The sequence below is a fragment of the Budorcas taxicolor genome, chromosome 5 (genome assembly GCF_023091745.1).
Source record: "Budorcas taxicolor isolate Tak-1 chromosome 5, Takin1.1, whole genome shotgun sequence".
NCBI lineage: Eukaryota > Metazoa > Chordata > Mammalia > Artiodactyla > Bovidae > Budorcas > Budorcas taxicolor.
In genome coordinates this window covers 115,039,559-115,063,654 of record NC_068914.1, presented here as the reverse complement: position 1 = coordinate 115,063,654, position 24,096 = coordinate 115,039,559, and the positions used below count along the sequence as shown (strand labels likewise).

The window sequence follows — 24,096 nt, the reverse complement described above, 5'->3', positions numbered from 1 at the left end:
TCAGAACAGGGATGGAACACCCATGTACATTTTGGGATCAAAGGCTGGTATGTGTTAGCGGGCCTTGAATTTTATAGGACTTCAGACCTAGAAGCCATTTAAAGTAATATCTTTCACTTTATAAAGGAGTAAATTAAAATCGAGAGATAAAGTGACTCGGCCAAGATGATATGGTTAGGGAGACTGGTGTTTCTCAAACTAATAGACACATGAATCCCCTGAGTACCTTGTTAAAATGCAGAGTCTGAGCAGCAGGTCTGGAGTGGGGCTCGAGATTTAGCCTTTCTAACAAGAGCCCAGGTGGCACTAATGCAGCTGAGTCTAGAGCCACACAGCTCTAGACCTTGCAGATTCTAGAGAGGAGTTATGAGGCAGACACCTGCGCTTAGATCTCTCTTTTTTTGCAGTCCTTCACCAACACCAATTTTGTTGTTATTCAATCGCTCAGTTGTGTCCAACTCTTTGCAACCCCATGGACTGCAGCACACCAGGCTCCCCTGCCCTTCACCATCTCCTGGAGCTAGACCAAACTCATGTCCATGGAGTCGGTGATGCTGCCCAACCATTTTGTCCTCTGTCGTCCCCTTCTCCTCCTGCCTTTGATCTTTCCACATCCATTGTACCAATGAGTAAACTGGAATTCAGAAAGGAGGTATTGGCATTGGATCAACTCCCTGAAATTTTACAGAAGGGGCCCACTTCCCTCCACCTCGAGGCAGCTCACCAAGAGGTGAGCTCAAGGAGCTATGGGCCACTGTGAATCTCTGGTTCCTCGAGCTGAGCATGGCCCTTCCTTAAGGGACTACACGGGACTCATGGTGCTGGCCCGAGGGTCTCTTAAGTCCCCAGGGCTGAGATTGTCCTGTCTAGTTAGTGATTTAGGAGCTTGGCAGCCTCTCTTGTTCTATTATGTGGCCTCTGAACATTCTGTCCAAACCCCTTTTGGCATGCCATGTGTTTTCAAAATGAAAGGGGAGGGGAAAAAATGAACATTGCCCTTGCTCATTTGCCTAATTTAAAAGCATCTATAAGCTTTTTTCAGAAGCCGGGGGAGGGGAGGCAGGAATCACCATCATCTGAAATGGAGGAAGCACCTCATCAAGGGTCCAAGAAAGAAATGGAGACATAAGTTTCAAGGGCTGACATTTTAATGGACAGACCTTGGTCCTGGTTTGCTTTTCCCATCCCCTTTCGGCTTAGAAACTACTGCCTTTTTGGAAGCTCTTGTGCTGAGAGGAAATTGCTTTTTCCTAAAGGAGGATCTGAACCTTCCTCACCCTCCTAGGATCCTGCACTTTCACATCAGTTCAGTACCCCCCACAGACATTTACTGAGGGCCTACTATGTGTTGGGTGCTATGCAACAGAGGTTTAGTGATCAGGGAAATCCCTGTGCTATACATTCATCCATTCATTCAGCCGCTGACTATTGCTGGGCATCAGGCCAGCTCTGGGAATAAGAAGGGAGGAAGACAGCCATGGTTTGGCTACACCTAGTCTAACCAGCGACACAGTCATTAAGTAATCCCTATTGACAGATTGCACTAAGTAATTACTTGTTGTGACAAGGAACCACAAGAGAGCATAATGCTGGGAATACAAAGATGAAAGAGGTCCTGCTCAGATCCATCTTTCCATTCTGCTCCCTGGTCCCTCTCTTAGGTCGGGTCCTCCCTGGAGGCACTGTCTAGGGGAAGTGTGGAGGGGAAGGCAGGTGCTCCCAGTCCTTGGGCTGGGCCCTCTACCTGACCCCAACCCTCACTCCCCAAACACTTACACACACCGCTACTGTCTTCCAGACGCCAGCTACAAGTGTTCTTTCCCAAATGCAAACCTAATGGTGTCATTCCCCTACAAAAATTCTTTCCTGGCCTTCCCATCATTTGCAGGATTAAGTCCAAACCTCTCAGAAGAGTTTACAAGGGTTTTCACAGTTTGGCCCCAATTCACTTTTCAGCCAGTGACCCCGCCTTCCCCATCATTCATCCTTCTTTCTTACCAGAAAGAACATCCTGGGACTCCCCAGGACCACTCAGAGTGAAGGGGGCCCTTTCTAAAAAAAATATTTTATTATGGAAATGTTCAAACATACACTGAGGCAGAGAGAGTAAAATCATGAACCTTTGTGTACCATCACCCAGCTTCAATACATTCTCAGTCTTGTCCTCTACATGCCCACCCCACATTGGATTATTTTAAAGCAAATCTAAGACTATGTATTTTTTTAATCTGAAAATACTTCAGCATGTATTTCTGAAAGATGAGGACAGGGGTTCTTTTTTGAGATTCCAGGTTTGTTTTTTAAATTGCAAAATAGGACAACCAAATTTGTAGTACAGTTTTAATTTGTACAAACAAATTGGTTTGTACATTTGACAAACCAAAGCTTTTAACACATACACACACATAGGAAAATGACTGTATTATATCCTTATTTTGGAGAGAGCCTTAAAGAGCCCAAATTTGAGGTCCTTGAATGTGAAACCCTGCTTTCCCAGGATCATCCTCTACTGACCTTCTACCCCTGTGGCTGGCCCTGATATTTTCTGAGTCCTCCAGGAACTTTCACTCCTTTGTGCATTTTCCCTTGTGCATTCTTGAGCATGGTAAGTCCTTTGCTCTGCTTGCTCAGTTGCTTCAGTCATGTCTGACTCTTTGCAAACCTATGGACCGTAGCCCACTAGACTCCTCTGTCCATGGGATTCTCCAGGGAAGAATACTGGAGTAGGTTGCTGTGCCCCGCTCCAGGAGATCTTCCCAATCCAGGAATCAAACCCATATCTCTTACATCTATCTGTATTGGCAGGTGGGTTCTTTACCACTAGTGCCACCTAGGAAGACCAACAGTAACAGCACCAGCATTTATGAGCTTCCCTGGTGGCTCAGAGGTTAAAGCGTCTGCCTCCAATGCAAGAGACTTGGGTTTGATCCCTGGGTCAGGAAGATCCCCTGGAGATGGAAATGGTGACCCACTCCAGTATTCTTGCCTGGAGAAACCCATGGACAGAGGAGCCTGGTAGGCTACAGTCCACAGGGTCGCAAAGAGTCGGACACAACTGAGTGACTTCACTTTCCCTTTCCCTTTTCAGCACTCTGCTTTTCTCTATTCATTCAGAAAGTGCAGTCAACAGATCCTGAACACTTGCTATGTGCTGGGTAAATCATGAACAAAATAAATACCTGCCTTGCCCTCATGGAGCTCAAATGAGTAAATGTGGAAGTCAACGTATATGAGCAACGACAGCGTTAGCTTTCCTAGTAGGATTGTGCAACCCGCACCTCAAAGCTTTCTCTCTGAATGGCTTCAAAGTTAGCCATGAGGGCTTGGAAAGTTAAGGTGGTTTGCAGAAGGAAAGAGGCAGTGGTCTTATAAGGGGGAGAGAGCACCAGAGGTCACTTTCTCTCTTGCTCTGCTCTTGGGTTCCCAGTACCAGTATTTCTTGATACTTCGTTGTTTGGCCCAGACATGTTTCCCTCTTAGCCTTTCTCTTTATCAACTTGTTGCTGGGATGACAAATTTAGTAAGAATGTGCCAGAAGCAGAGATCCTGCTTGCTCCAATAACTAACAATCTGGCTTGGACCCTCTGCTTGCAAGTGCTGAAGAAACCGTGGGGAATGAGACAGATAAGGTCTGACACACACAGGAGGCAAGTACCTTCAAGCCAGTATCAGTTTGCCAGTAAAAAACCTTCCTCCTTCCCAAGTATTATAAATTTATAAGATGCCCAACTATATATTATAATTTTTTAAGAGAAATACTTTTGGCATTGCCAAAATATTATCCTTGTTTATTGAAACTTGCTAAGACTTACATTTGCCTTTATGGTTTGCAGTCACAAACTATGGATATACACATCTAGCCCCTTCCAAGGTGTGCTTAAAATCTGCTTAAAATTTGAAAACTTCATAGAATGGAATATTATTGTTGTTCAGTCACTAAGTCGTGTCCAGCTCTTTGTGACCCCATGGATTGCAGCACGCCAGGCTTCCCTGTCCTTCCCTATCTCCTGGAGTTCACTCAAACTTGTGTCCATTGAGTCGGTGATGCCATCCAACCATCTCATCCTCTGTTGCCATCCTTCTCCTCCTGCCTTCAATCTTTCCTAGCATCAGGGTCTCTTCCAATGAGTCGGCTCTTTGAATTAGGTAGCCAGGTTTTAGAGTTGCAGCTTCAGGATCACTTTCCAGTGGTTTATTCAGGGGCAATTTCCTTTAGGATTGACGGATTTGATCTCCTTACAGTCCAAGGGACTCTGAAGAATCTCCTCCAACACCACATTTCGAAAGCATCAATTCTCCGGCACTCACCCTTCTTTATGGTCCAATTCCCTCATCCATACATGACTACTGGAAAGATCATGGTTCACGTTATCCCCAGAGAATTTCTGGCCAAGATCCAGCTATATGTAGCATGTGATTTACATACAAACTCAAATCTTCACAATAACCTTCATTGCTGATGTATCTATTCCCATTTACAGAAAACGAACCTGGGAACTGAGTTGCCCAAGAGTGCTCCGATAGGAAGTGACACAACAGTATTTAATCTGCTGTGTCTGGCTTCAAAGCCTGTGCTCCCTCTTAACTCCTCATTCTACAGCATTCCATGAATAGCGCTTCTCTGAACCAGACAGAGGAAATGACATGTCCCTTTGCTTATAGCCCCAAGTAAGCAAGTTCTACGGAACACCAATGAGTGCCTTTAGCCAAAATATCACATTTATCTTGAATCTTAAGACATTACACTGTGAACATAAACTGAAGCAAAGAAATGCAGATGCTGAAGGAGTGCAGTTATTATTTAGCTATTTTCTGAAGTGACTAAAAAAAAACAATACTTTCCCATGTTAGGGATCCTCTGATTATAAACAGGGCTTTTTCCCACTGAGGGATGGAGCTGCAACAAGATTGTGAATAGAAATTAATGACAATGGAAAACCTAGGGAACGTAAAATCACACAGCTATGTCTATCCATTCAGGGTGGTCTTCATCACCTTGGTCTTTCAGACCCTTCCCGGAGCCACGGTTTTGCTGGGATGCTGTCCGAATTGTGAACAAACCCGAGAATCCTCACAGGAGGAGAACTGGCAGCCCAAGCCTGTTCAGTGCCATTAACCTCACCGGGGTGAAAACAAGAAAAGTGTATTCGCAGACAAATATTGCCATCCTATCGGTGTGTTTATTTTTGACTATTCCGTTTCTCAGGGAAACAGGAAATGTAAGAAAAAGGAATGTTTGTGTTTTCGTAGGGCAGGTTTAATTTAATTTTTCTAAAAATGCTACCAGTATTTTTCCAAGACACTCTAAAAGTAGGAGGAGGTGATGCAGAGAGTTCAGAGGTGGGGTTCTAAGGGCAGAGAGCATTAAGCTGGGCCATGAGGCCACAGACCTCATTTAGCCAACGTTTTCTGGGCCCCTCCTATATGCCAGACCTGGTCGAGGGCAGATACAAAAAGAGGGAAGGCAGATGGGACCTCTGACACCTGGGTGAGTAGTGGGACCTTTGACTGAGATCAGGATACAGGAAAGGAGAGTGCATTTCCGATGGGACATTTATGAGTTTGCTTGGAAACCTCATGGGTTTCCTTGGTTGGGTTGGAGGTGCCATCTGGGGCTGGGCTGGGTTTTTGAGGTAAGTCAGTAACTCAAGAGAGGCCTGAGGGTTCAGTGATGAGCAGTAGCAGACACAGACCTGAAACTTCTTATGGAGGTAACAGACTAGTGAGGGAATCAGACGATTGTTCAGCAATTTCATACGTGAATTTAAAATGGCCAAGTGCTACGGAAGAGAAAGAGTTAAGTGGGCTGTTAGCTAGGCAAGAAGGTGAGTGCCAGCTTCTTGAGGAAGCAGCAGTGGAGCCGTGATCTGATGTGTGGATAGGAGGAGCAGGGAGAGTGTTCCAGGCAATGAGAACAGCATGTGTAAAGGCCCTGTGGCTAGAAGGAACAAAGCCAGTATCAGGTCAGAAAGAAAGCCAGAAAGACAGGGGTAGAGAAGGTGGTGGGGGAGCGAGGGTAAGTCGGGGTCGGGGAAAGGCTGGAGCCAGATCCCAGAGCCCTGCAGGCTGCGGTCAGTTTTGTCATGACATGCTCTGTCTTGTCTCTCAGTCACCTTGGTTATTTGTAGATTTGTCACGGCATTAGAGGATTGGAAAGGATTGCCACAGGTCACCGTGTCCATTCTCCTCCCTCTAGACAGGACTTCCTTAGCATGCAGCACTTAAGCTCCAAGAAGATTCTGCCAGATACTACACACCAAGGTTAAGGTTTAGCAAGCAGTTGTCAGGATGTTTCTGTTTTCTCTTTTGAATGAATCTTTTTAAATGTCTGTAACAAGCCCTGTTTCTGTGCTTCCCCATATCTGTTAAAACTTCATTGAGTTTCCTGTGGACCACGTGGCATCAGGCTTCCTTGCCCTCTTCTCTCTCTTTCCTGTGTCCCAGAAATGACTGAATTCTGTCCATCAGGCCTTGACATCCCCCTCCCCACTCCATGCCCCTGAGATCACAGATGTGAAAGAAATGAGAACTAGTATGGACTGCTGGCCTACTGGCTTCCCAGGTGGCGCTAGTGGTAAAGAACCGGCCTGTCAGTGCAGGAGACCTAAAAGACATCGGTTCAATCCCTGAGTCAGGAAGAATCCCAGGAGGAGGGCATGGCATCCCACTGCAATATTCTTGCCTGGAGAATCCCATGGACAGAGGAGCGTGGGAGGCTACAATCCATGGGGGTCTCAACGAGTCAGACATGACTGAGCAACTTAGCACATAGCATGCACGCTGTCTAACAACCTGCCAGGCCTTGGACATCCTCTAACTTGATTTAAGCCTCTTCACCAGCAGTGACCATTTAGTGACAGACACCTATTATAATGTCAGTTCATCAAGTGATCTTACTAGGAGTATGAGAAAACTGAGTCACAAAGGTGGCCAATGAGTTGCCTGCAGGCTCATAACCATAGGTGTCAGTCAGCTGGATATGGATCCTAGGGGCCTTCTGGCTCCACAGTTCATGCTGCCCCCGCCAGGCCCCAAGCTGCTTGGTCATTACAGTAGCCACTTTTGTCCTAATGAGTCTGCTGGCCTCCACCCACCCTCTTCAACCAAATCAACAAGTAGACATAGTTCTGAACACATGGAAGCCCTTGATGATGAATAGCGTGATTATCCAGAAGTAGCAGCAGGACAGTGGGCTCAGGCCAAATGCTAGTTCCTCCACTTTCTTGATGAGTAATACTAGGCAAGCATCTTCACCTCTCTCAACCTTCACTTCTTTCATATGTAGTAGCGTAGCATGCGGAGAAGGTAATGGCACCCCACTCCAATACTCTTGCCTGGAAAATCCCATGGACGGGGGAGCCTGGTAGGCTGCAGTCCATGGGGTCGCGAACAATTGGACACGACTGAGTAACTTCACTTTGACTTTTCACTTTCATGCATTCGAGAAGGAAATGGCAACCCACTCCAGTGTTCTTGCCTGGAGAATCCCAGGGACAGGGGAGCCTGGTGGGCTGCCATCTATGGGGTCGCACAGAATTGGACACGACTGAAGTGACTTAGCAGTAGCAGTAGCAGCGTAGCATGCATGCTCAGTCATGTCTCTTTGCGACCGCGTGGACTGTAGCTCACCAGGCTCCTCTGTCCATGAAATTTCCCATGTAAGAATACTAGAGTGGGTTGCCATTTCCCACTCCAGGGCATCTTTCTGACTCAGGGATTGAACCTGTGTCCCAAGTGTCTTCTGCACTGCAAGCGGATTCTTTACCACTGAGCCATAAGAGATGGGGCTAAAAATAGGAGTCATCTCATAGATGTGTCAAGAGATTTAAATGAGACAATATAGGTAAAGTGTTTAGCACCATTCCTGGTACACTATAAGTGCTCCAAACTGGGAGCTGTTGTTAACACAGCCCCACAGAAGTCTTCCTGAACTTGCTTTGTCTGTGTCTGCACCCAAACCCTCAGTGGCTGCCCAGTGTTCACAGAAACCATCCTAAATCCCTTCCTCATGTGTAAGGCCCCCCAAGCTTGCCACTGCCTACATTTTCACCCTAATTCCCACTGCTTCCCCAGCAAGCCTCTACTCACACCAACCTTTACTAACAAGTTTTCTCCAAATTCTGTCCAACTCTGCCCGTATACATGTGACATCATTCCCTGTCATGGAAGCCTTTGTCTAACACCCATCCAACATATACATTTCATGCACAGCCTACTGTATGCTACCCCTTGGGTGGAGCCTGGGGATACAGCTGTAAATGAAATATGCAGAGCACCTTGTTCTCTCAGAGCACCTACCTTGGATTTGAGAAAGTGACAACAAAGAAAATAAATGTGCAATTACGAATAGTGGCTAACTCTATGAAAGGAGAGTTCATGGTGTGATAAAGAAGATTCAAGAAGCACTTATTTTTTTAGACCAGTATCCAGGGAAGTGCACTCTGGGGACAGAGCATATCAACTGAGCTGTGAAGTATGAAAAGGAGTGGCCTAGAAAATAGTGTTAGGTAGCATCTTTCAGAGAAAAGGAGCAGCGTATGCAGAGGCCCTGTGGCCGGAGGGAATGAGGCTCATTCAGTAAAGATCTGAAAGCCCCACGTGTTGGAACATAACTTGTAGACAGAAGCTGGGGTGGGAAGGAGGGGAAACACAAGATGAAGCTTGTAGAGGTAGTGAGAAGTAGATCAGGCAGAGCCTCAGAGGCATCATGGAGGCCCACCTTCTCCTTGAAACCTTCCAAGGTGTTTTTGGTCCTTGTTTTCCTCCCCCAGATTCTTCCAAGCCTTGCTTTCTCCATCACTTAACCAGGACCAAACACTGTGTATTTAAATCTCCAGAGAGTCGTGAATATACAGAGAGCTTCCTCCTTCAGTGGGGAGCTGCCCTAGACCACTCAGGTCCCAGCTGTCTAATTCCTTGGCTTGAAGGTGAGGTTGGTACAACTCTGATCTGGCCTCACACTGCTCTGACTCCAACCCCCCAAGAGAATGCCTAGCAGGAGCCCTGGGCCACCCCCACTTATTTGGTTTTCTTGGGAGACTTCTGAATAGGGCCCTTATCAGGCTGGGGATCTCTGGTTTCAAAAATTGATTCGCCCCTTCTAACAGGATGTCAGGCTTCTCACGCCATTGGGTAGTGCTGAACTCTGGAGCCCCTGGGGGCATGTGAGCGGGGAACAGGGAGTCTGTGAGAGACTGATGCAGGCCTGCCATCCCCAGGGGAACTAAATAAAGCTATTGTTGGGAAGGGAAGAGAGAAAATAGCCAACAAGATGTTTTCTGTCCTCTGTGACCTGTCTGTGTTTGGGGAGGGGCTGGCATGTTGCAAATGAGTGGTGGATTCATGTCAATGTATGGCAAAACCAATACAGTACTGTAAAGTAAAATAAAGTAAAAAAAAAAAAAAAGAGTGGCCTCTAAAACCCAATTGAATGGCTTGGAAAGGGAAAGGGGAAGCATGGGGAGAAGACCTGGGTGGCAGTGGAGGAGCTCCACCGTTTCCTAACTGCCTGACCTTGACAGATGGCTTGCCCCTGATTTCTTATCTATCACATCAGGAAAGGGGAGAATGCTAACAAATCTGAGCGCCTAGACCATCCCTGGCTCTTATTAGACACTCAATAAGTATGGCTGTCATTAAACTGGGAGAGCATAGGGTGGGGGGATCCATCCAGGGTGCAGTATGATAGCATCCTTGTTCTTTCTCGAGCTTTTACATATGACCTTAGAAACCTAGCAGAATTTCTCCAAATACTGCTGATTCTCCCCTTGAGAAGCTCTTGACTAGGTATTATGACACTAGTGCACAAGCTCACGTGTACAAAGATATTTAGTGGTATTGCTCATAGCAGCCGAGAGAGAGAGAAAATGGCACAAATTAGGCCATTATAGGAAAATGGCCAAGAAAGCAATCCACGTGCCCTGTGGGATATTATGAAGCTATTAAAACTATTGGATTAGGAGTGTAGCTACTGACATGGGGAAGGGAATGCACATGGTGAGCTGTGAAGTAAAAAGAGCCATTTTGGAAAAAACGGATCTCATTCATACATGTGTATAAATATTTGCAAAGATGGAGCATAACAGGTATTGGGCAGAAATCACCAGGACAATGAGATCAGTCACCTGGACTGGAAAGTGGGTTGCTGAGTCACTAAGTTGTGTCCAGCTCTTTGTAACTGCATGGACTACAGCACACCGGGTTCCCCTGTCCCTCACTATCTCCTGGAGTTCAGATTCAGGTCCATTGAGTCAGTAATGCTATCTAACCATCTCATCCTCACCTGGCAGAGGATGAGATGGGAAATAGGGGAGGATATAAAGAAAAGAAAAATAGATTGTGGCAAAAATAGGGAAAAAACTAATGGTGTAATGGTAAGTGAATAAATATAAAATTTTTTCTCTAATATTGCAGAATATCCCTTTTTTTAAATTGGACATATAAATGAGGACTATAAAGTAGGGTGGTCCAAAGCAAACACTGATTTGATTAGAGGATAAAGTTGTAGGCAATCCTAGTCTTGAGTTTCTATGGTCATTTGAAGATGATATTTCCATTTTTTTTAAGTGTCACTTAAAAAACTTTTTGCCAGTGTCCCCACTCTCTCCATCACCCCCATCCTAGTTCAAGCCCAACCAGCAGCACTTCAAGTTGGTCATAACCAATTCCAAATTGCTCTCTGGTCCTTCAGTTCAGTTCAGTCACTCAGTCCTGTCCGACTTTTTGTGACCCTATGGATTGCAGCATGCGCCAGGCTTCCCTGTTCATCACCAACTTCCGGAGTTTACTCAGACTCATATCCATCAAGTTGGTGATGCCATCCAACCATCTCATCCTCTTGCATCTCCTTTTCCTTCTGCCATCAGTCTTTCCCAGCATCAGGGTCTTTTCTGTTGAGTCAGTTCTTCACATCAGGTGGCCAAAGTATTGGAGTTTTCAGCTTCAGCATCAGTCCTTCCAATGAATATTCAGGACTGATTTCCTTTAGGATTGACTGGTTTGATCTCCTAGCAGTCCAAGGGACTCTCAAGAGTCTTTTCCAACACCACCATTCAAAAACATCAATTCTTTGCTGCTCAGATTTCTTTATAGTCCAACTCTCACGTTTGTACATGACTACTAGAAAAACTATAGCTTTGGCTAGACAGACCTTTGTCAGCAAAGTTATATCTCTATTTTTTAATAAGCTATCTAGGTTAATCATAGCGTTTCTTCCAAGGAGCAAGCATCTTTGAAGTTTGTGACTGCAGTCCCTATCTGCAGTGATTTTGGAGCCCCCCAAAATAAAGTCTTTCACTGTTTCCATTGTTTTCCCATCTATTTGCCATGAAGTGATGGGACTGGATGCCATGATCTTCGTTTTCTGAATGTTGAGTTTTAAGCCAGCATTTTTACTCTCCTCTTTTTCATCAAGAGGCTCTTTAGTTCTTCTTCATTTTCTGCCATAAAGGTGGTGTTATCTGCATATCTGAGGTTATTGATATTTCTCCCAGCAGTCTTGATTCCAGCTTGTGCTGCATCCAGCCTGGCATTTCACATGATGTAATCTGCATATAAGTTAAATAAGCAGGGAAACAATATACATCCTTGACATACTCCATTCCCAATTTGGAACCAGTCTGTTGTTCCATGTTCGGTTTTAACTGTTTCTTCTTGACCTGCATACAGGTTTCTCAGGAGGCAGGCAAGGTGGTCTGGTATTTCCATTCCTTGAAGAATTTTCCACAGTTTGTTGTGATCCACACAGTCAAAGGCTTTGGCATAATCAATAAAGCAGAAGTAGATGTTTTTTCTGGTATTCTCTTGCTTTTTCGATGATCCAGCAGCTATTGGCAATTTGATCTTTGGTTCCTCTGCCTTTTCTAAATCCAGCTTGAACATCTGGAAGTTCACAGTTCACATACTGTTGAAGCCTGGCCCTTCAGCCTCCCCCAGTACAATTTAACCTGCCCTCAGCTGACAGGTCATGCTGCTGTCCCAGAACTGAGCTATTTCTCCAGTCCATCCAGGCAACCTAGATTCTTCCCTTCAGATTTGAAGGCCCCTAGCAATCTGGCCTGAAATTGCCTCTTCCTTCTCAGATCACCAGCTCAGAGACTTGCAAGCTGGTTCTGAAAAGAATGCTTTTCTCAACCAAAGTAAAAAATGGCAAGGGAAACTTTCTCCTAGTATCAGGAAAATTCATTGTTTTAAACACATTTTCAAAATGCTTTCTTTGAAATATCCTACTGTAAATTCTCAGGTTTCCCTTGATTGACTTTCTGTGTCAATTTCTATTCCCACTATTTTTGACCATTAATGTGTTCCTCTAGTCTCATTTAAGAGTGTTGGAGAACACACTCAGTTCAAATATTTAATTCCACATAGAAATTATGTCCAAAATCACTTTATTGATGATAAACCCATACTAAGTATCATAAGATAAATCCTCCCTTCCTTTGAGTCTTCATTCATTAGAGCTCATGAAGAACCTAAACACCCTTCATGGGAAGACCATAGCACTCTGCACCATTCAGCTCTTGAGGGATGCTAAGCCTTCCCTCCACCCACCCACAAAGCTACTCATCCTTCGGAATCCTTCTCTGAGTCTTTCCTTTCTATGGGACTTGTTCATGACACCACCCACTCAGATTCACCCCCTGTACTGCTGGTTCTGCTCTTTCATTGCATTGTTCATCTCTCTAGGAAACACTGTCTCAATCTTCTGTGTGTCCTACACAACATAAAACAGAGAGCCAGCCACATAATAGCTCTTATTTCAGTTAGTGCCCACTGAATTGATCTGATCTTGTGCTATTTTATTGATCCTTATGATTAGGGAAAAGTATTTATTGCACCTCAGAGATGCATATGGTCCCCAGGAAAGTGTGCCTTGGTAGAGAGAGGACTTGATTAAGACTCAAAACACATGAGCTTGATTAGTTCTGTTATTATATGTTGTGAAAACAATCACTTCACTCTTTGGTCTTCAGTATCTAGGAGGACACATTAGCTTCCTATTACTTCTCTAACAATTTAGCAGCTTAAAAGAATACCTCTTTATTAGCTCACAGTTACGTACATTGGGCAGGACAGCATGACAAGGTTCTCTGCTTAGGGTCTCATCCAGCTGAAATCAAGATGCCACATTCTCCAGAGGTCAAATTTTTCCCCCAAGCTCAGTCTTGTTACTCACATAATTCAGTTCTTTGCAGCTATGGGTCTGAGTTCCCCAGTTCCCTGCTGGCTTTCATCCAGGGGCTGCCTTCAGTTCCTGGCATAGGAATGATATATTAAGTCTTTCTCCTGCTTTGAATCTCTCTGCCTTCCTCTTCTGCCACCAGTCCGAGAAAGTTCTCTGCTTTTAAGAGCTCGTGTGACTCGATTAAGATAATCTCCCTGTTTTAAGGTCAGCTGTGCATATAACAGACCAATCATTGTATGACAATCTCATCACATTCATGGACTCCAGAGATTAGAGTGGGACATCTTGGGGGGCATTGCTAGAAACTCTGCCTGCCTTAACATGTTAATACAGGGGATGGGCCAGATGATTGCTAAGGTTCTCACAGACTAAAACTGCCAGCCTTTAATCACCTCTGATAACTCTCTGTGGTGTAGCCCCCTGATTTTGCTTCGTTGGGCTTCATTTCACTCCCTCCCCTGCTCTTAACCAGATACTGCCAGGTTGGAGCCTCTAGTCTCTTTCTCCCATCACCCAGCCTCCCCCTTTCTCTCTCTCTTTGCCCCACAAAACCAGTCATCTCCTTCCTCCCTTCAGCTCTACTTCACACTTTGATTTTGAACCTCTATGTGGTGCCAGTTTTACATTCTTTATGTCATTTCTTCTTCCCCCTACTAACCTGTGAGTTGGGCATTATTGTCCCCATTTTGCAGATTCAGTTCAGTCAGTTCATTTCAGTCTCTCAGTTGTGTCCAACTCTTTGTGACTCCATGGACTGCAGCATGCCAGGCCTCCCTGTCCATTGCCAACTCCCTGAGTTTACTCAAACTCATGTCCATTGAATCATTGATGCCATCCAACCATCTTGTCCTCCATTGTCCCCTTCTCCTCCTTCCTTCAATCTTTCACAGCAACAGGGTCTTTTCAAGTGAGTCAGTTCTTCGCATCAGATGGCCAAACTATTGGAGTTTCAGCTTCAGCATCTGTCCTTTCAGTGAATATTCAGGACTGATTTCCTTTAGGATTGACTGGTTTGATCTCCTAGCACTCCAAGGGACTCTCAAGAGTCTTCTCCAGCACCACAGTTCAAAAGCAACAGTTCTTTGGTGCTCAGCTTTCTTTATAGTCCAACTCTCACATCCATACAGGACTACTGGAAAAACCATAGTTTAACTAAATGGACCTTTGTTGGTAAAGTAATGTCTCTGCTTTTTAATATGCTGTCTTGGTTGGTCATAACTTTTCTTCCAAGGAGCAAGTGTCTTTTTATTTATTTATTTATTTTAAGTGAAGGCTAATTACTTTACAATATTGTAGTGGTTTTGCCATACATTGACATGAATCAGCCATGGGTGTACATGTGTTCCCCATCCTGAACCTCCCTGCCACCTCCCTCCCCATCCCATCCCTCTGGGTCATCCCAGTGCACCAGCCCTGAGCACCATCTCATGCATCAAACCTGGACTGGTGATCTGTTTCACATGTGATAATATACATGTTTCAATGCTATTCTCTCAAATCATCCCACCCTCGCCTTCTCCCACAGAGTCCAAAAGACTGTTCTATACATCTGTGTCTCTTTTGCTGTCTCGCATACAGCGTTATTGTTACCATCTTTCTAAATTCCATATATATGTGTTAGTTTACTGTATTGGTGTTTTTTCTTTCTAGCTTACTTAACTATGTATAATAGGCTCCAGTTTCATCCACCTCATTAGAACTGATTCAAATGTATTCTTTTTAATAGCTGAGTAATACTCCATTGTGTATATGTACCACAGCTTTCTTATCCATTCATCTGCTGATGGACATCTAGGTTGCTTCCATGTCCTCGCTATTATAAACAGTGCTGCGATGAACATGTCTTTTAATTTCACGGATGCAGTCACAATTTGTAGTGATTTTGGAGCCCCCAAAATAAAGTCTGTCATTGTTTCTACCGTTTCCCCATCTATTTGCCATGAAGTGATGGGACCATGCCATGATCTTCATTTTCTGAATGTTGAGTTTTAAGCCAACTTTTTCACTCTCCTCTTTTACTTTTATCAAGAGGCTCTTTAGCTCTTCTTTTCTTTCTGCCATAAGGGTGGTGTCATCTGCATATCTGAGGTTATTACTATTTCTCCCATCAATCTTAATTCCAGTTTTTGCTTTATTTGTAATTTTGCAGATTAGAGCAAATTTTTGCACCCATTTTGCAGATTAGAGCACATTATTGTACTCATTTTGCAGATTAGAGCACTAGGGTTCAGAGAAGTTAAATATCTAGTCTAAGATTAAACAGAAAGTAAGGTTAACTTTGAGGACAGTTCTTTCCAGTACCTGCCAACATGCAGGGAAACAGTCAATTTGAGAGGGATGGAGAGGAAGAGAGAGTGCCATGTTGCCCCTCACCTCAATTTCCACCCTAAAATAAGATGGAGATGAAGCCCCAGTAGTGATCTGGGCAGTTCGTGGACTGAAGAGGGTGTCTAGGGTATGTGAGTGAATGGCTGGGGGTGACGATTTTGCTGGGGAACAAGAGCCACTTGGTGAAAATGCACCCATTCATTTCACTGTATGTCCCTTGAGTTGGTAAAACTTCAGCCTCAAGTGTCGTGATCTCTTTTCCTGCCTATGAGAGCATAGGTGGGTACATCCACTTTGCAGAACAATTTGGCTACATCTAGCAAAGCTGAGGCAAGCACTGCCGCACCCCAGCAATTCCATACCTGTGCCTGTGTCCTGGTGAAGCTCCCTTACTAGTATTGTTTATAATTGGAAAAACAGAAGTCACCTAAGTGTTCGTTAGCAGGAAATGGGCAAATGGTAATGTGCTCATCAAATGGAATATTTGGCAGCAGTTAAATGGGAATCTGAGTTATATATATCAACATACATGAATCTCACAAACACAATGTACCCCAAAAATGTATAAGAGTAGATTCTTTTGATGCCACTTACATAAGGTTTTTCGGAGAAGGCCATGGCACCCCACTCCAGTACTCTTGCCTGGAAAATCCCATGGACATAGGAACCTGGTAGGCTACAGTCCATGGCGTCGCGAAGAGTCGGACACGACTGAGTGACTTTACTTTCACTTTTCACTTTTTACGTTGTAGAAGGAAATGGCAACCCACTCCAGTGTTCTTGCCTGGAGAATCCCGGGGACAGGGGAGCCTGGTGGGCTGCCACCTATGGGGTCGCACAGAGTCGGATAGGACTGAAGTGACTTAGCAGCACATAAGGTTTTTAAATGTGTAATGTCTATTATTGGGAATCCTATGTAGTAGTTAAATATGAATAAACACAAGGGAATAATAAACACATAATTTATATGATGGTTACGTCTGAGATAGGAGGGAAGGAGATGTGATGAGAAAGGACATCAGGGGCTTCAACTATGGTTTATTGCTAAAGCTAAGTGATATTCACAATATTGCTTTTGAAGTCTTTTTTCGTGTGAAATATTCCATAAAAACTCTTACATTGACAAATATTACCACCAGGAACATGCTTACCATTTATAACATGAAATGGAAAGAGCAAGAAGCAGAATTGGGTATGCATTATACTCTCAACTTTGTAAGAACAGAACAAATCAAAAGAAAAAATTTAGATTAAAGAAAGAAAAAAGGAAACATAATACAGCAAAACCATTAAAGTTCAAGGGTGATTTTTATTGTGCTCTTTATACATAATGACATAATACTTTATTATAGTTTCCAAAATTTTATAGTGAGTACATATTGCTTTAGGAATCAAAAATAAATATTGCCTTTTCTAAAATCTGTGTTCGTTAACTCTAAACACTAGGATATTATACATTTTAGCCTGAAATCAGGAAGAAATTTCTTACTCAGCCTCTATTGCAGGAAGCCCTTGCCTAGGTCTTAGAGGAAACAAGTCACATCGAGCTTGGAGTCTAACAGACCCAAGTTCATATCCCAGCTCCACCCTCTCCCAGCAGCTGCCTGAGTCTCGACTTTTTGTGTCATGTTACAAGAATACCTTTCCTGCTTGCTTCATGAGACCTTGGTGGGGGAAAATGAGATGAGGTCCAGCCCATGGCTTTGGGACCCACAGCAGACCCTCTGTGGCAGCTACAGTTGCTCCTGTGTGTCAGACCAGGTGCTGGGCACCAGGAGGGAAAGACCTGGTTCCTCCTCTCAGAGCATCCAGGGTGTCAGGGGACAGTCCAGGATGGAAGGACAGGCAACAGAACAGAAACCTGTACGATATAGAGGGTGGGACATGATTACCTCTTCTGGAGCTGACCAAGTCATGGAATTATTACTAAATAATGAGGAGGGATAACCTCTGTCCTTAAGCAACTCCAAGTATACTTCTAGACACCGAACAAACCTATTTCAAACAACATACGAACAGCATGAGGAGGAAATGCGTAGCCTAGGTTCAGTCCCGGTCCCCTCACTTCCTAGCTGAGTATGCATGGCCAAGACAAGCATCTGACCATTTGAGCCTCTCTTCCTCTATATCACAGGGGGAGGCAAGCATGCCTTACAAGTCTTACCGAGATGCAGACTGTGGCACAGATTCTGTGTCAGCCCCTTCCCTGGGTCAGGCCGTGTTCTGGGTGCTGGGGGTGTGACAGGGAACTCACCAGGCCAGGCTGCTGCCCATCACTCTTTAAAGGTGGGAGTCCAGGACAGTAGCTTAACACAGTGCCCACGCAGTGCAGCCCACAGATGCTTGTTCTCATCTTGGTGTGACCACTATTATTCTTCTTCATTGGAAGATAATTGCTTTACAATGTTGTATTGGTTTCTGTCGTACAACATCGTGAAATCAGTCAGAACTGTATATATGCACATATATGGGCTCCCAGGTGGCACTAGTGACCAGAGTGTTGGCGGTGATGCTCTGGGATGCTAATGAGTGGTTTTCTCTTGTCTCTTCCAGCTCACAGCCCCTCACTTCCCCATGGTGGTTAAGCTGGGACATGCCCACGCTGGAATGGGAAAGGTATGAGAAGCAGCTCTTCCTTCCACTTACGTTAATACTCATGCAGCTTCCCCGGACCACCTGCTCCCCTCTCTCCGTATCCCCCAACACCTCCACCTTAGCCCAGCCTCCCAGAACAGAGTGTTAGAGGAACCCCACATTCACTCCCTGCCCCCAGTAACACACCTTCCTCTGAGCTCTCATGGATCAGCTCTCCAGCTCGGTCCATACTTGCCAAACCCTCCCTGGCTAATCAGTTCCCGTGATTGTAGATTCAGAGAAATGGATGTACAGCACTTTGTAGATGGTTCTTATCATCTCCACAGCTGCGTGTAAGCACATGTCTTACTCATCTCTGTATCACCTGCAGAGTTAGCACCTAGAAGGTGTTGAATGGCTCCGTGGAGGAAGCCCCTGGAGTCAGTCAGTTTCCACAAAAGTCAAAAATAAACATATCTTCCACAGTCACAGCTGACACTGCTATGGAACCAAACTTGGGTCCACTCGCCCACATCCTATAAAGCCTGTCTACTGACACCAGGTTGTGGTCAAAGAGAGTGCAGCATTTATTGTCGAGGAGGACTGGGGGCTCATACTTTAAAACCTTGAACTTCCCAAAGGGTTTCAGCTGAGCATTCTTAAAGGCCAGGTGAGGGAGGGGGGTCTCAGGGTATGTGATCAGTTTGCACAATTCTCTGATTGGTTGATGGTGAGGTCATAGAGTGGTTAATATGATCAATCCTTAGGTGCCAATAGGTCTGGAGACTCATGATCATCAAGTAGTTTTAATATCTTCCATTCAGTGATGGTTTTAGCATCTGCAAAAACAACTCAGGAAGTGTGCATCGGATACTATTATCTAAATACTTCAGAGAGGAGCTACAGCAGAAGATGTGGGGGAGGGGTCTGTCCCAGGAAGGCCCAAGAGGGTCCTGCTCAGTTACAACATATTGTGACAAACCGTACCTGTCAGATTTTTGCAGTTGCAAGTATAGAAAAAACTCAAGTTAGAGTGTAAAAGACAATTCGTTGGTTCAAGCATCAGAAAGTCTCAGATAGTCCTTGATAGATTCAGGCAGAGCTGGATCCAGGAGCTCAAATGATATCGGACCTCTTGGGCCTGTTTATCTCTACCTGGCGCTTTCTTCAGATTGTTGAGTTAGACAGCTGTGGGTGGCCCGCTCTGGTCCCTAAGCTCACCGTCCCAGAGGAAGAAAGACCCTGTCTCTTTCTGGTGCCTCTCTATAAATCTCATGGAGGGATATTGATCAGTGCCTGCGCTTCTAGAGATTTACTTCTAAATAAGGGGGATGGGGATGGGGAAGTTGGGGGCGGGGCCACAACAGGCTACCTCTCAAGCTTCTGGTTCAAACAGGACCATGTGAGAACAGGTAGATTTCAGTGCCTGCCGTCCCCATTGGAGGAACCTGAGGCCACATAAGAGGCCCAGCACAACTGTGCGCCAGCAGGGGCCGGTAGAAACCTTACTTTGTGTAGGCACAGTCCAACCATGAATAACCCTGCACCCTGCACCTCTGTTCTTCCCGTTCTTCCCATGCCATATGCCTTCTGTGTAACCTCTTCCCACCTAAACTCCATCCCCTTCAAGCAGCAAAGGATGGAAAGGGTCAGACAGGTCAGGGCGTGGCCTCAGCTCTGACTTGTATGTTAACTAGAGCAAGTTGCCATCTAACTTCTTTTGGCCTCCTCATCTGGCAAATGATGATACTTCTTACAAACATCTTTAAAATGAATCTTTATCAATTATGTTGCAGTAAAACTGGAAGAAAAAAGTAAAATTTTTTTAAAGTCCTCCCTCCCTACTTCCTCTCCCTAAAACATACACATTGTGAGGGCAGAGCTTTTTACTTGTTTGCTCCCTACTGTTCCCACTGCCCACAGTGGCCCTGGGTGCACCCTAGCCCCTCAGGTTGCTGGGTGGTTGACTGACTCCCTCTTCACCCTGAGTCTGTTCCCCACTGCCTGTTCTCCCTGCCTCTCCTCCCTCCCCTGTCATCTGACTACAGCTCCCTGCCCTCCTAAGGCTGCCCTCCCCGTTGTCTTCAATGACCCTCTGCTGCTAATTCAGTGATCACATCTCTGTCCATATCTGAACTGACCTCTCTACATCATTTGAAGCTGCTGGCCCTCCTTTCCGTCCTGAGATCCGTGCCCCTCTCCTGGATCTCTGGCTCTTTCTCTGACTGCTCCTTCACCGTCTCCTTCAAGAGCTTTCCTTCCTGCTCCATCTTTAGCTTCGTCTGTTCCATCAGCACGCACTGTCTGAGCTCTCGTCTGCGCTCTCCGCTGCAGCTCCTGTCTACACGCCAGCAGCCCTCCAGTGGTACTTGCTGTGCAGCGCAGTGGGCTCTTCTATCCGGTTACGTCCTCTGCATCTCCACTGGCCTGCCCAGGAAACCTCAGACTCTCAAAGTCCCAGACCACACCCATTTTCTTTTCAGAGAGCCCATTCTTCCTTGTCTTCATCCTCCTCCTCTTCCTGGGACCCTCTTTACAACAAGAATCCCCAGTCCCTCCATTGTCTTCAAACAGAAATCTGGGAATCATCTCCCCTCCTCCGTGTCCACATGGTTATCATGTCCTGTCACTTGCCCTTTATTAATGTTTCTCGAAAATGTCCTTTTCTTCTTGCCCCCTGCCACCATCTTGGACAGCTTTGATAAAGCTAGAAGGTTCCCAAGAATTAAATTCCGTTTCTAAAGCTTAAAATAATCCCAGACAGGAAATAAAAAGAAGGAAATACTTAAAGAGACTGATGCAATGTCGGAGGAGGGGATGCCTCCCAGAGACGCAGGCCCCAGAGGAACTCGCAGAACATGGAAAGGAGGACTCATCTCCAAGGATGAAAAGTGTCACTGGCTGAAATAAACTGAGGTTTGCAAAAAGTGCTGAGATCAAGGGAAAGGGGCTTTCCTCCCTCTGTTTGGAATGAGAAAAGTATCAGGAATGGTCTGGACATGCCAACTGAGCAGATGATGTCATATTCATGGCTGAGGAGGAGAAAAACAGGACGGTACCTTTTACAGGACTTTCACCTTCTCTCCAGAAGAAAGATTGTCTGCCTGGAGAGAAGCAAGGAGAACATTTCCAGGAAGAAACTGCTGAAGAGACTGTGAATTAACTCAGTCTTCCTGGAAATTCACCCAGGATCCCATGATGGAAGTTTCTGAGCCTCCTCAAGTCTGTTTTTCTCCTTTGTTTGTACTGATCAGTGCCTACTCTGTGCCGACAATAAGAGTATGACTAGGACCCAGTCCTTGCTCTCTAATAACTGAGACAATTGCATAGATAAATAAGTATAACACATGCTGGGGATCTGGTGGAAGGCTGTGAAGGGCGTGTAGAGATGATTGAAGAAAGGAGCTTAATTCCACTTGCTGGGTGGAAGGATGAAAAGAGGTTCCACATCAAGGAAACCACAGGGTTGGTGTGCCTGGAGATCTAAGGAATTCTAACAAACAAGAGAGACTCAAGTCAAGAGATGGACCCTCTTATACTAAAACAAAGAGTAGTGGATGCCACAGGGCAGAGAGATCAAAACAGAGTGAAGTGCTGTGCAGCTTGGGGAGCACTTAGATAGTTAGGAGGTAATCGGGAGGCACAACAGGGGTTCTCAAGAAACCAGAACAGCCAGACCAATGCTTCTTAAGGGGTGGGGGAGGGTAGTCTTCCCCCGGGGAGCATTTGGTTACATCTGGAGGCAGTTTTGGTTGTCACAGCTGGGGGGTGGAGGGATGCTAGTGACACCTGGCATCTACCCTGCAGAAACCAAGGATGCTGCTGAACACCCTGAAATGCCTAAGACTGCCCCCCAACACACCACAGAGAATTATCCAGTCCAAGATGTCAGTAGCATCAAAGTTGAGAAACCCGGGACAAAACTAATTTTGGTTCCTTTGTTGAAAGTTTTACCAGAGTAGAAATCAAAGGCAGTAATGGTTATTATGGGCTTCTCTGGTGGCTCAGATGGTAAAGAGTCCACCTGTAATGCGGGAGACCTGGGTTCGACCCCTGGGTTGGGAAGATCACTGGAGGAGGGCATGGCAACCCACTCCAGTATTCTTGCCTGGAGAAGCCCCATGGACAGAGGAGCCTGGCAGGCAGCAGTCCATAGGGTTGCAAAGAGTTGGACAGGACTGAGAGACTAAGCACAGCACAGTGGTTACTAGAGTTCACCAGTCTGTTCCAAAGGATTGTAATTCATCAGGATGCTAAAGGCTGTTTTGTCAAATATGAAAATTCCATGTTAAAGTAGATTTCTAGTGCAAGACTTCTCAAACTCATTAAGTTTGCTCATATACCTCCTGGGGGTAGAAGAACATAAAAATGTGTGCAGAATTTTCCAGATTTACTGGACCCATGAAACGTTTGACCAGTTTTTGAGATGAGTGTCCTTTCATTAACTTGTAAAAACTCTTTGCACATTATGAACATTCATCCTGTGTCATACTTTGCAATGATTTTTCTCCATTTGACAGCTACATGTCCATTTTATTATTCAGCTTTTAATCATTTTAAAGGGTTTTTTAAAATTGTAGTCATGTGTTTCCATCTTTGGGAGTTTGTTATAGTAACTAAAGGTAGTGATTTGAATCTACTTGTTAGTTATGAGACCTTAGGTTAAGTTGTGAAGTGAAGTTGCTCAGTCATGTCCAACTCTTTGCCTACCATGCTCCCCTTTTCATGGGATTTGGTTGTCACAACTGGGGGTGGAGGGATGCTAGTGACACCTGGCATCTACCCTGCAGAAACCAAGGATGCTGCTGAACACCCTGAAATGCCTAAGACTGCCCCCCAACACACAACAGAGAATTATCCAGTCCAAGATGTCAGTAGATCTTATCCAGTCAGATGGACTGTAGCCTACCACACTCCCCTTTTCATGGGATTTTCCAGGCAATAGTACTGGAGTTGTTTGCCATTTCCTTCTCCAGCAGATCTTCCCAACCCAGGGATCGAACCCAGGTCTCCCGCATTGTAGACAGACACTTTACCATCTGAGCCACCAGGGAAGTCTACCCTAGTATTATCTCATGTAAAAAGAGGATAATAATCAGTTCAGTTCAGTCACTCAGTCATGTCTGACTCTTTGCGACACCATGAATCACAGCACGCCAGGCCTCCCTGTCCATCACCAAATCCCGGACTTCACTCAAACTCACGTCCATTGAGTTTGTGATGCCATCCAGCCATCTCATCCTCTGTCGTCCCCTTCTCCTCCTGCCCCCAATCCCTCCCAGCATCAGAGTCTTTTCCAATGAGTCAACTCTTCACATTAGGTGGCCAAAGTACTGGAGTTTCAGCTTTAGCATCATTCCTTCCAAAGGACACCCAGGGCTGATCTCCTTCAGAATGGACTGGTTGGATCTCCTTGCAGTCCAAGGGACTCTCAAGAGTCTTCTCCAACACCACAGTTCAAAAGCAACAATTCTTCGGTACTCAGCTTTCTTCACAGTCCAACTCTCACATCCATACATGACCAGTGGAAAAACCAGAGCCTTGACTAGACGGACCTTTGTTGGCAAAGTAATGTCTCTGCTTTTCAATATGCTATCTAGGTTGGTTATAACTTTCCTTCCAAGGAGTAAGCGTCTTTTAATTTCATGGCTGCAATCACCATCTGCAATGATTTTCGAGCCCAAAAAAATAAAGTCTGATAGTGTTTCCACTGTTTCCCCATCTATTTCCCATGAAGTGATGGGACCAGATGCCATGATCTTAGTTTTATGACTGTTTAGCTTTAATAGTATCAACCTAATAAGCTGGTTGTGAGGATTAAGAGACAGTATGTAATATCATATATGAAATGAATAGCCAGTCCAGGTTCGATGCATGATACTGGATGCTTGGGGCTGGTGCACTGGGATGACCCAGAGGGATGGTATGGGGAGGGAGGAGGGAGGAGGGTTCAGGATGGGGAACACATGTATACCTGTGGCAGATTCATGTTGATGTATGGCAAAACCAAT

General features: G+C 45.2%; 1 protein-coding gene across 1 annotated transcript in view; it reads left to right on the top strand.

The window, feature by feature from the left end:
- Positions 1 to 24,096, top strand: part of SYN3 (synapsin III) — a 448,396-nt gene that overhangs the window by 361,350 nt on the left and 62,950 nt on the right. Inside the window, exon 6 of the mRNA XM_052641399.1 lies at positions 18,065 to 18,127. Coding sequence (XP_052497359.1) covers positions 18,065 to 18,127 — 63 coding nt within the window. The remainder of the gene's footprint in view (positions 1 to 18,064; positions 18,128 to 24,096) is intronic.